We start from the raw sequence: 12,992 nt of genomic DNA on the forward strand, positions 1-12,992 counted from the left end.
TATATGTTCATGGATTTGTGTATTTATAAATGTGTGTGTGTGTGTGTGTGTGTGTGTGTGTGTGTGTGTGTGTGTGTGTGTGTGTGTTTGTATGTAATTTTCCCAAGTGCCGATTCTGCTATGCTTCCATGGATGTGGACTTCCATGAAAAACAAGCATTTGAAATGGGGATTTATTGTAGGATATTGAGAATTGTTTAGATCAAAGGGTTGACCAAAACAGAAGTACTAAGGCAAAATAATAAAGACCAAGAAATCGCAGAACAGATGCAGAAAATTAGAACACTTTGGCCACATAATGAAAATTACGGTAAAACTACAGTTTCTTAGAGGTGACCACTGAAGGTAAAATAAATAGGAGGGAAAGTGTAGGATGAAGTAGAATCTCATGGGTGAAAAACCTTAGAGATTAGATTGAGTGTGACACAACATTATTGTTTAGAGTTGCCACAACCAAAATCAGAGTACAGGTAGTTGTGATGACGTCCAACTCCAATCCCACCTCCCATAGAAGAGGAACAAGAAGCTTCTTATGCCTTCCCAGAACATATGCTGTTATTAAAGAGGCGAGCCCTCTTCTTTCACCGTCTCCTTGCAACTAACTTCCTTGCAAAAATCATGCCCCTTCTTCAAGCTTTGACTAATTAGAGATGAGCAGACCTGAGCCTTGGGTCCCATCCTCTCTCTTTTCTTTCCCCAAGGAGTAAAGATCAGAAGCTCCTGGCACCAATGAGCAACAACCCACCCCTGCTTCATCATCTGGGGCCTATTGTTTGACAGCAAGCGGTGTTTTGTGTAAACCATTGTGTGCCACCTTCAAATAAAAATTGCAAACAATGGTTTGCTACAAACTAGGAGCAAAGTTGGAGACATGGTGGAGCTGCGGATTAAACCACAGAAGCCTCTGCACTGCAAGGTCAGAAGACCAGCAGTCGTAAGTTCGAACCCACACGACAGAGTTGCTTGTCCCAGCTCCTGCCAACCTAGCAGTTCAAAAGTATGTAAAAATGTGAGTAGATAAATAGGTACTACCTTGGTGGGAAGGTAACAACATTCCGTGTCTAGTCATGTTGGCCACATGACCAGGAAACTGTTTTCGGACAAACGCTGGCTCTATGGCTTGGAAACAGGGATGAGCACCGCTCCCTAGAGTCGAACACGACTGGACTAAATGTCAAGGAAGACCTTTACCTAGTTACCTGCTCCTAGGTAACTAGGAGCAAAAAGTGTGTGCATGTGTGTGTGTGTGTGTGTGTGTGTGTGTGTGTGTGTGTGTGCGCGCATGTGTGTGTAGGAAATGTAGGGAGCCAAGGATCACAGCTGCTCATTTTCAGTTGAGCTTTACTTTTCTCCGCTCCCAGCATCTTACTCTGAACCTACCCGGCAGTTAAGATCTAGCCAGGGGACCCTCTTGAAAGAGCCATCCCTCAAGGAGGTAGGAGGGATGGCTTGTAGACAAAGGGGCTTTTTGGCAGCTGCCTCCAGTCTATGGAACGCCCTCCCAACTGAAATTCATCTGGCACCAATGCTGATGACATTTCGGCGCCAGGTCAAAACCTTCCTGTCCCAGAAGGCTTTTAATTGAAATAATATCAACTGTGGGTCCTGATGGCAATTTTAGAATATATATTTTAATTGTATTTTAATTGTTTTATCTTTTTTTACTGCATTTTAATTGTTGTAAGCCACCCAGAGACCTTTGGGTAGTGTGGGTGGCATACAAGTTAAATAAACAAACAAACAAACAATCTAGCATAGACTGTAAGCCTTATGAGCAGAGGAAATGGAACAGCTAGGCTCTATAGAGCACATAGTACACTTTCAACCTGACAACTCTAATTTTACAAACATGTACTAAGAGGAGACTCATTGGATATCAGTAGAATTTATTGCTGCAACAGTTGATAGATTAGATCAGTGTGTTGCTTTTGAAAGATCCAAATGGCAGAAAACCCCCAATACTCTTATTAGAAAAAATCATTTTCATCCCAGCTACTGCGTGGATTATAGCTAAACAGAGATCCTTTTGGTTTTTTTTGGAAAAATCCATCCTTTACTCCCATGGGTGTCTGCAGAGGAGGGACAAGTAAGGACGTTCCCCCACCTCATAATCTTAAACCTGGTATTTCTTTCAATGTACACAGATAAAAACTACAGTCAGGTTAATAATCTATAGGTATCATTCATAGATGTCTCCAAGACCCACTGAATTATTTCAACAGATGCCCTTGCTTACTGCAGCTACCCAACAGATGCTGGAATGGCAATCAAGAGGACCTGGAGAGGACAGGGGGTGTCATCACCCCAGCTCATCAAGAAATAATGGAGTTTTTTATTAGATTCTGTTTGGATCCACAACAAGACTGCACCCTCTGCCCCGTCAAGGCAGAAAAAAACCACCAGATTGTGTACAAGAACAAATAGTCATTCACGTCACTTTCCATGATGGAGGGGGAGTTACTATGTCCTCCATCATAAGGATATGGAATTTTAAGCAAAAGCAAGAAATTGAGATGTGCAGGCTACAACCCCCAAAACTGCTGTTGGCCGTGAAGAATTCTGGGAGTTGTAGTTCAAAAATAGAAATCTGCATAACTCTATCAAGACCAAAAAGAAAAAAGAATGCCTGGGGACTGAGGGTGATGAAGGAACCAAAAAGGGAAGTAACGAACAGGTTTCCAGCTATACTATAGCTACTCTACAATCACAGACACATGTGAAATGGAGTACCTGTTTCTTATCACCATCACCATGGTATTACATTTTTCTCATTTATAAAATACGATAGTCAAGTAAACACTACCATATGTGGAAGGGAGGACGTTTCTTCTGTTTTTTAAAAAAAGCTACTCCCATATCTGTATAGTCATAAGGGAAATTAACAAGAAAAATATTTAAAATCTGATTCAAATACTACATTTTTCTGCTTACAAATGATACAAAAATCATCATCATCATCACCATCATTATCATTACAGAAGGACTAAAATGTGACAAGAAATATACTTCTCGCATGGTCTCGAGTTATTTTAAAACAACACACCCTTCTCAGCACATATCTGAATGTCTACATTTCTGTCTTTTACAGAAGCATACCACAAGCGAGAGAGAGGATCAGCAATGCTTTAAGTGGCAGATGTGAAATCAATCTGAGATGGCAGGTCCTTTTTCTTGATGGCTAAAACCCCAGTGACATCCTGCCCCACATTTAACCTGCTTGGTAGTTTGCGCTCTCTTTCTCCCCTTTGCACACGTCTTTGCTTCTCTGCCTTGTGGATGTTTGGGGATCTCTGAGGAAAGACCAGGAAGAGCCAGGCTTGTAAATATTTGGCAGAGAGACTCAAGTGTTACTAAAGAAATTAATTTACATGGAGCAGAAGCTAAAAATACACCCAGAGATGTGTCTATCGCAGGCTGCCTTCTTTGTTTCTATGCCAACCATCTGCAGAGTTCATTAAGGTGCGTCTGGCTTCCCAAAAATCCAGACTAATAGGGAAGTGGCCAGATAACCACTTTAAAGCCAAAGGGAGAAATATTGCTGGTCTTTTTTTTAATGCATGAGAAGAGAGACAGTCTATCCAAAAATCAGACCAACATATAAGGAATTTACTTATATCACCCAAAATAAGCAAAGGCAAGATCCACATTATTGCCTACATTCACCAGCCTGATAATTTTAGCTTTTGTTTCACCATGAAAGGTTTCTAGACCTTATAGCTGCTAAAAGGAAACTAAATTGAAGAATGTTAGATAAAACGTTGGAAGCTGGGGGCTGGGCAATATAATCTGTTGCCCTCACACTCCAACTTGCAAAAGCAGAAGGAATCATCCAAAAATAGTAAAAAATACTTTGAATTTTAGTAATTGGTTATTCATTTACAGTATTTAGTATTTATTCTGCTAAAGAGGATACAGAGCTCTAAGCATGCCTCTGGCGGGAGGTTAAGGGAAAAATTCCAGGACGAACAGAACAGATCAATACACATAAACCACAACCGTACTCAGGTTAAATAGTTCTTCAAGCTTCTTCAAAAGGGTTGCTTGTCTGTGGTCCGAAGACTCTTTTAAGGGGTCTGACTGGGCTATCATTCCCTTTAATTAGCATTGCTTATTTGCTTTATTACAGGAAGACAGCCAACTGCCAACTGCTTTAGAAAGAGAGGCTGTGGTAGTGTCTCCTCACCTCCCCCCCACCTTCCTTGCCCTCATCTCCACGTGAACAAATTGCACTGATTCTGTGTCCGAAGGAGACAGTACATCTGAAGTGTTGCTCTCTGAACAGATAGGACATTTGTGAAGTTGCATCAAGTTAAACAACTGTGGAGAACAAGTCCTCCTTCCATGAAAAGGCTTAGAGCTTCAAGAAAGATTTTTGAATGAGAACTCCCAGAATCCCTCAGCCAGCAGAGCCTTGAAGCTCTGTTCTGATGGCACTTGCTAATTAGATAAGGGGAGGGAGGAGGGGGTATTTTAAAGTTAGGGTTCACTAGGGCTGGGCACTGGTCTTTGACACAAGAACTTTTCCTCAGGTTATCTTCAGAACTCTTGAGCAGTGTAAGAGGATGCACAGTTGTTGAAAAGGAGTCCTGGCCATTGCTTTATGTTTGGGTGAGAAGTGGTTAACTGGTGGAAAAGGGAGTCAGGTTTCTGGGGTCTTCCTTTGCTTGGTGTCAATTTGCGAATGATAGTGAGCACAAGAGGATATCCTGTAGACTATCTTGACTGCTGTCATTGGTGTTGTCAACACTCAGGTTGCCCTTTGCTATGTAAAGCTGGGCATCCTTTTTCTTTCTGACCATGTGGGCATGATTTTATGCAGCAATATCAGGCCATTTCCTGATGCCTTGAATTGTGGATACAGAAGCACATTATCCCACATGGGATAAAATGGAGGGTTGCTGTTTTAATGAACAAGTATAACAAATAAACATGTACTGCACAGGACTAAACCCACCAAGCAGCTTAGAAATCCAGGACAGAGGAACTGTAAATGGTAGCCCTGCATGACCTTTTGTGTAATGATTTCAGGTCTACAAAGTTCTAAATTTCACACTATAAACATTTAAGCACTCAACACTCATCTGCGACCCCACTGGGTGGATACCAATGCCTCTGATATAATAAGAGTAAACCCACACAAAATACCTAATACTGAGAAGCGGCCTCGTTTTATGCACTTGGACATCACACATTGGGCAGTATTTGTTGGTCTCCAGGTAACGGACGATACAGGTTTTGCAGACTAAAAAAGAAAGATAACAGAGGTGAGAGGAGAAACCACTGCCAAGGACCAGCCTTACTGATAGGGCTGTGCTGAGGTGTAGAAACTGCCATTATTAATAAGTTTTTAAATGTTCAGGTAAATCACATAGCAGTCACCTAGATACCTACCAGCTCAGGATGTCCAGAGAGAGGAGCATTTACTACTTGTCCCCATATAAGCCTCACCCCCAGCTCCTATGATTTTAAGGGGAAGCCCTTTTCTCAGTCCCTTCACTTTCAAGGCACAGTTAGTGAGAACACAGGAAATGGCCTTTTCAGTGGTTGCTCCCAGGTTGTGGGACGCCCTCTGCAGGAGGTCAGGTAGGCATCCCACCCCGCTGTGGGAAGCTTCATCAAATACTCTGGGGATGACTACATTTGTAAAGGGAAGGAAGTAAATATTTGAAACACACTAAACAATGAAACAGAGATTTAAAAAAAAAACCTGGGGGGAACTCTTGATCTTTTAATATACTGTACTGTTGTTAGGCTGCCCTGCTTCTGCTTTTAAGACATGATACAACTGCGTAGGAGAGCAAAGAGACCTCAGCTACCCCTTGTAGATTTTGGGATGTCATGACAAGGAAACAAAATGTCAGCTATTTCATCCATGTGATGAGGACAAATTATATTTTACACCTGAGATTGAGTGGAGTGAAGTTAGGGTATTGGTACCCTGATACTTTTTTATTTCCAGGCACAATGACATCATCTGCCACCACCATCCCATTCTCTGAGATTTCAGAGTCAAAACCTGAGATTAAGAGGTTGGTCTTTGTGATTCCACTGAAGTGTTTAGGGCTTAATGGGCAATCAAGACCCATTACCTTTTTTTGTTAAAAAAACCTGTTCTAGGTAGAGATAAAAACAGGTAGAATAAAGAGAAATGCCTGCATTCATAAAATTTGCCTTGGAAATGGGGCTAAGGAATATTTCTGCTGGTTGGAACTGGGGCTATTATTTTTCAGCAGTTGTTTTGTTTGTAATTCTGCCCCTCAACACACACACACATCATCGCCACTATTCCTTATTCAATGGAGAGCTGTGTGAGGTGTTGAGGGAATCCCATTAAGAGCACTCACACTTTAGAATTCACTGCTGCACTGATGACACATAGTTCTAAACTGCTAAAACAGAAACCTAGGGGGTTTCAGGTTTGCCTAAACCATATTTCATGACTGTAAGTACGTATATGTTTCTTTGGGGCAGGGATTGCCTTCTGAATATTAAGGAAGTTGTATTTTTTATATATTCAATCAAAGCTTGGAAGAAGCCATTGTAGAATTACAATTCCCAGAATCCCACAGCTGTCAGAGCTCACTTGGAGGCACTCTGTACCATCTACTGTGGCTACTGGCCATGCTGGTTGGGGGATTCTGGGAGTTGTAGTCCAAACAGCTAACTTTCCCAAGATCTGCACTCAATGGACGTTATGATTACTCTGCATATTCTATGTCTGAATCTAGCTCTGAAAAGCAAGCCCAAGGATGAGAGAGGTCTTCAGGAAATTACTAAGAAATTCCAGATTGGGTCTAAAACTTACAAGAATGTAAGCATTCCACAATAGTCGTGGCATCTATGAAGTAGCCTCCACACAAGGCACACATCAAGTGAGGGTTGAGCTCTGTGATTTTTATCCTGGTAGTCCTGTGCATTTTGGATCCCAAGGAGCTCAGCAGGTCCTCTCTGAAAAAAGAAGAAGAAAAGGACAAAGAGTAAATAAAACACCCCTGATCATCCTGCAAATACAATGGCATTAAGCCACATGTTTAAGAAGAAAATACCAGTGCAAGGTATAACATAGAAACTGCACATTGCATGCAAACCATGAATAACTTGGAAAAGTTGCTTTTTTGACAACAACTCCCAGAATCCCACAGGAAATATTATTCTTGTGCACATTTAACAGGATGCCTCTCATTGGAACAATAATCTGGTGCTTAGCACGAGACCCTTCTGAAGCCCCCACTCCATCCAGTTATGAACGGCCACTTTTGTTGCCACCAGCGGGAAAAGAAGGAACAGGCCTTTCCTTATTCCTAAATCGAGCTCTTTTGCCTGCTGTATTTTATTTACTCAGCTGAACTTCCTGCTTCAGGTTTCTTGAAATCAAAATTCTAGTGGCCAGGTTTTAATTGTTCATCCTTCTTCCCAGTCCCTTTTGGGTAACCTCTTTTTGACGTTTGAGTCTCTCTTATTTGTAAGCTGCTTTTGAGCCTTTAGAGGCGAGGAGCAGGGTAGAAAGACTCTAAATCAGTATACAGTACAGTAATGATGACATGGACTTATGAGCAGAACTCTATGTTGCCTGCATTAAGCTCTAAACTAAACAAACTTGCACATTTTTGTTCATCATTTCTTCAGCTTGTCCTGTAGGAGAATAAAGTGTAATGCTGGTGGTCAAAACCTAGCTATATAGAATATCTCGCCCAATGTCCTTCCCTGGTTTTGAAGACTATAAGGTGCTTCATCATGCACTTGCCAACACACCTTGTTCCCTCAAGGATAAGACACTTCCGTCCAGTTCGCATTCTCAGGGTACTCTGTTCTGCACATACTCAGGCCATCAAAGAATATACACACATCATTTTACATGTCCCAACAAAATGTAGAGTGTCACTCCTCTGGGAATTGTGACCATGTCTCCTACATATTATGTCTTGACTAATGCCATTAGATGCCACAGAGAAGGGAGACAGAGCAACTTTCTAGAACCATGTGCTTTCCAAGCCCCTCCTCGGAAGACATGTGATCCCTAGACAAGGATAGAATGCATGTGTACATGCTCTGTGATGGTGCCAGACAAGTCCAAAATGCAAACAAATAAACACAAACCGAATTCCTTCCAAAAACAAAAACAAAGCCAGGGCATGAAGTGAAAAATATAATGTACAAAATGTGGTGTTTGTAGAATTTTGAACCATGGAAGATTATTCTGGATACACAACACTCTGAAATATACTCCAGTATATTTATTGCATTTAAACTTTTTTATGCCTTTCCATAAAGGATATCCAGAGCAGCCCATTACAAGAGAAACCATACAATTCATACAGATAAAGTAAAATACACATTAAAATACAGAATAAAAGAGAGAGAGTGCCAGGTTTGTAGGTTGCATGCTGATTTAAATGAGGAGCATACTGAGTGCCATCAAAAGGCCATTGAGAGGAAAAAGGATCCAGCCTACAATTCTGTTTTCACTAAGAGGCCAATGTCTTGAAATAGGGGAAGGACCATTCTTGTGAGCATGTGCAGAGTGCCATTATTTGCCATTACGTGACTGCAGTTTCTCCCTTGCTTGCCCCGTATTCTGTAAATATTTGACTCATGGAAACTGACTGGATTCTCATTGTAATAAAAAACAACAAGAGTTCTCTGGCACCTTTTATGTATGGACTGCAGTCTACTTCATGAGATCCAGGTGCATAAGACAAGTGGCACTTCTTTTACTCAAACATCTAACCCTTTCACTTTCCACTGTCATTCTCAGCACACACAGAGAGGCCTGCAATCAATTAATCTATGTGCAAGCTACTTTAACATGCTTTAAATTGAGGTGGGTGGCAGAATCAGCAGATGCATTAAGACAAACAAAGAAACATTGAATTTTAATTCTTATTGCCTCCTAAAACAACATTACAAAACTCTGACTGCGGTGCCTTAAAGACCAAGATGTTTTATTCGGCATATGCCTTCACAGTCTGCTTGGCATTGTTGGGAAATTCAGGACATTTCTTCTGATTGGAAGTAGCAAACCCAGAGTAATTCATAGATATAGCATACAATGTCCTTGGAAGGTGGACAATTCACAGGCAGGGAGCTTCACAAGATCTTTTAGTTCGCTGTACTCCTTACAAACAATCCTTTCATGAGATGCTGCTATTCACTAGAACTATCACTTCCTCTGAGATGTCTTATCTAATCTCCTCCACAAATCATACTACACAGTGCCAAGAAAGAACCAAGTAGTCCTTAGATTTGTCCAAATACTATGTGGACAATTTGGGGGGGGGGGCCCTATACATTCAACATATCTCTACGTGTGTTCATCTCTGGACAGACATGCATCCAGTTGCACCTGCTTATCATACAAATGCACCAGCTGAGTGGCTGCAGCATAAACAATATGTAAACATTCTGTACCACATAACATTGGTTGGGGGTCCTGAGCTAAGGCAGCCCTCTAGATATTGCTAGCCTGCAACTCACATGCCTCAAGTAACAAAAGCAACGGTAAAGAATGCGGAGAGCTGCAGTCCCAAGATCTGGAAGAGCATACTTTGCTCACCTGTAGTGTGAGCTGTGTAAAACCCACACAGCCTGCTACTTGTACAATCTCCCTCCCACGTACAGTCATGCATGTAAACATGCCTGAGCATATAAAGCATGCCCAGCACATACACACTAGCTTTGTATGCCCTTACATCCTCTCTTTCTGAACAACACACTCTGTATGCATGTTCTTCAGATTTTTTTTCTAATAAACAAAGCAACTTCTTGTACAAGCTCTCCTTCATCCCCATCCTTGTAGATACACCCACACCCACCCACTCCCACACACCTCTTTTATAGCTGCCATCGTGCAACAGGCATAGACATGGATTTCAAATTCAGAGCCCAGAGTGCTCTCCTCTCCTCCCAAATCATTCTGTTGTGCTTGATTTCTTCCCAAGCCCTGGCAGGAGGGAGAGGAATAGCTATGTTTCAGTGATGCTTGCTAATTTACACTATTCTCATGCAAATGCCACTAAAGGGGGTGGGGGTCTGGAGAGAAGGTCGCTGCCTGGCCTTCCAACAGAAGATATTAGTTATATAGGGCTCTTTGAGACAGAGCATTTGTACCACCATTTGTTCCAAGTTCTACACTGATTGTTATCCAAATTCTCCCCTGCTGTCCAAACAACATTCCTCTTGTCTTTGTATTATTCCCTCCTCCAAGTTCCTTGACCTTTCTCACCCAGCCAATATCCTCAGTTTATTTTTTGTTCCATTTTGTATCAGGGGCAGTGTTTAATGCTATAGTGCTTTCCAAAAACTTCAGTGGTTAATAGGTGATGCACACAATGAAGCAACAGTAGTACAGTAGTTAATGAAGTACAGAGAAAGGCACATGAAGAACAATATTGAACAGCAGTACTAGCAAGTACAGTGCAGAAAAAAGAGGAACAGTCCAGTTCTAGACCACCCAACAACAGGACACCAACAACCAGTAAACCCTTTGAGCTTCCATCAGCAAATGATAGAAAAGGAAGTGAAATCTATAGCTATACGTGCAACTTCAGGAAGCACATAAAGTCATTGACATTTATAGCCCACTTTTCCTGTGATAAACTGAAAACAGTGTTGTTGCTTCTCTTCTACTTGATCATCACAACAACTCTGTGAGGTACAATAGGCTGAGAAACCTCTCAAGGTCACCATGCAAATTTCATGGCTAAGTGAGGACAAGAAACTGGATCTCCCTAGGCTTTTTTCTGCTTTCTTCCAGTTCCAAGTATTCCAATGTAAGTTCAGCCCAATCCATCAGGGAAAAGATGACTTCTAGCCAGGTGGGGAGGAAACAACAATTCTCAAAGGCTTTCAAGGCCAGGATCCCATGGTTGTTGTAGGTTGTAGAACAGGCCAAACAGCCCGAACAACCTACAACAACCATCAATATGGAGATAAATTAAATGGAGATGTTGCTTTGAAAACCAAGGCTGATGATAGTAGGAAGCATGACAACAGACTGATACACTTCCAAATACCATTTTAAAGAAAAGAAGGCTGTTTTTGCTTTTACATTTTGAAAATCCAGCCAAATTCACAGCATAAGAAAACACTGGTGGTAGTCCATTAAGTCCCTCCATAAGACATACTCAGTTTCCCCGAAAATAAGACCTAGTATGATTTTTCAGGATGCTCGTAATATAAGTCCTACTCCCAAAATAAGCCCTAGTTAAGTGAAACCCCGCCTTCCACCATTGTGCAGCAACCAGAAGATGACATGACTGCATTTGAATAAATGTAGATTGTTGTACATGAGAAAAATAAAACATCTCCTGAAAATAAACCCTACTGCATTTTTGGAGCAAAAATTAATATAAGACCCTGTATTATTTTCGGGGAACCACAGTACATATAAATGTACTGAAGATACTTTTTAACCCCACTAAGGAAGGAAAACTAAAGTGAGATGTTTCAGTTTAAACAACATTATACAATCTTCACAAGGGACGTGGTGCCGCTGCAGGTTAAACCGCAGAAGCCTCTGTGCTATAAGGTCAGAAGACCTGCAGTCGTAAGATCGAATTCACGTGACAGAGAGAGCCTCTGGTGCTTGTCCCAGCTCCCGCCAATCTAGTGGTTCGAAAGCATGCAAAATGCGAGTAGATAAATAGGTACCACCACGGTGGGAAGGTAACGGCATTCTATGTCTAGTCGCGCTGGCCACGTGACCACGGAAGATTGTCTTCAGACAAACGCTAGCTCTATGGGTTGGAAATGGAGATGAGCACCACCCCTAGAGTCAGACACGACTGAACAAATTGTCAAGGGGAACCTTTACCTATACGATCTTCTCAAATCAAATTAACAAAACATCTTGGATTTGCATCATGTCTGGTTTTGGTGTGATCTAATGAGCCAACATAAATCTTGCCACATACCCTTGCTTTGTTAATTACATTTTAAGTAACTTCTAAAGTTACTTACACATTGCTTTTTAAAAGTCTGAAGGGGAAGAAAGAAAATGGAGGGTAAGAGGTACTGTGCAGTCATATACATAATCAATAATTATGTGCTAGCAAGTTAATTCCAACTTAGGGTGACCTTCCCAGAGTTCTCTAAGTATACAGTATTCAGAAGTGGTTTATCAGTTCCTCCTTCTGGTGGGGCTCTGAGAGGGCACAGACTGCCAAAGGCTGCATGAGTGGCAGGGCGTGTCACGCCATCAACTACACATGCTCTGGGCAATCTTGATTGGTTCCAATCCTGGGAGACACAGTCAAAATTCAAACCCCTGGCTCTGCAGTGCTCCAACCCACTGAACTATACCTAATTAAAAATAAGTACCTTGGAGCTCAATGGACTCATTTCAAAGCATTATTGAGCAGACTTGTGTTTGTGGACTACAGTTCCCAGAATTCCCATGACTGCGCGCTTCATACACAGTGTTACATTCAAGCAAACAGGAACAGGGTTCTAATCTTGGGGAATCAAAGTTAAAGAAAAGTATAGTTTCCCAACACATGGAAGGCAAGTAAATATGTGTTTTGAAAAGTTGATTTCAACAGAACTAAAGTTCACTTACTAAAAGGATGCATTTATCACTTCTTGGCCCATGAAAATTCCTAGATACTTAGTAAGCATGCTTTTAAAAATAGTTCACTTTTGTACTCTTGAGGTATATGTGTCAGTAAATAATATCTGATCTGCATTCCATTCTCCCATCATGAGCTGATTTCTTGACAAAATTTATCTCAATCAGCAGCATCAAGCGGTTAAGTTATCCCCGGACAACAATCCTTCAGGCTGTCAGTGGGAGGCTGGATGATGACGTGTACAATTCTAGTCCCACTTACCTGTGACCAAGCCTCACTGAAAAGCGTGGGACATGAGTAAGCATGAATAGGAGTCTTGTTCACATGCCATTATAACTCTTTCTTTCTCAAATAATGGCATTAAACACTCCTTTCAAGAACATTTACCACAAGGAAGGAAGGAAGGAAGGAAGGAAGGAAGGAAGGA

The 12,992-nt window shown here is 41.5% G+C and overlaps 1 protein-coding gene across 2 annotated transcripts in view; it reads right to left on the reverse strand.

Moving 5' to 3' along the window:
- Nucleotides 1-12,992, reverse strand: part of PCGF2 (polycomb group ring finger 2) — a 57,286-nt gene that overhangs the window by 16,898 nt on the left and 27,396 nt on the right. For both annotated transcript variants that reach the window (XM_020814522.3, XM_020814520.3), the window contains exons 2-3: nucleotides 6,805-6,947; nucleotides 5,145-5,241 (exon numbers count right to left, since the gene is read on the reverse strand). In XM_020814522.3, the coding sequence (XP_020670181.1) occupies nucleotides 5,145-5,241; nucleotides 6,805-6,916 (209 nt within the window). In that variant the 5' untranslated portion in view covers nucleotides 6,917-6,947. The remainder of the gene's footprint in view (nucleotides 1-5,144; nucleotides 5,242-6,804; nucleotides 6,948-12,992) is intronic.

The sequence above is a fragment of the Pogona vitticeps genome, chromosome 6 (assembly GCF_051106095.1).
Source record: "Pogona vitticeps strain Pit_001003342236 chromosome 6, PviZW2.1, whole genome shotgun sequence".
Taxonomy (NCBI): Eukaryota; Metazoa; Chordata; class Lepidosauria; order Squamata; family Agamidae; genus Pogona; species Pogona vitticeps.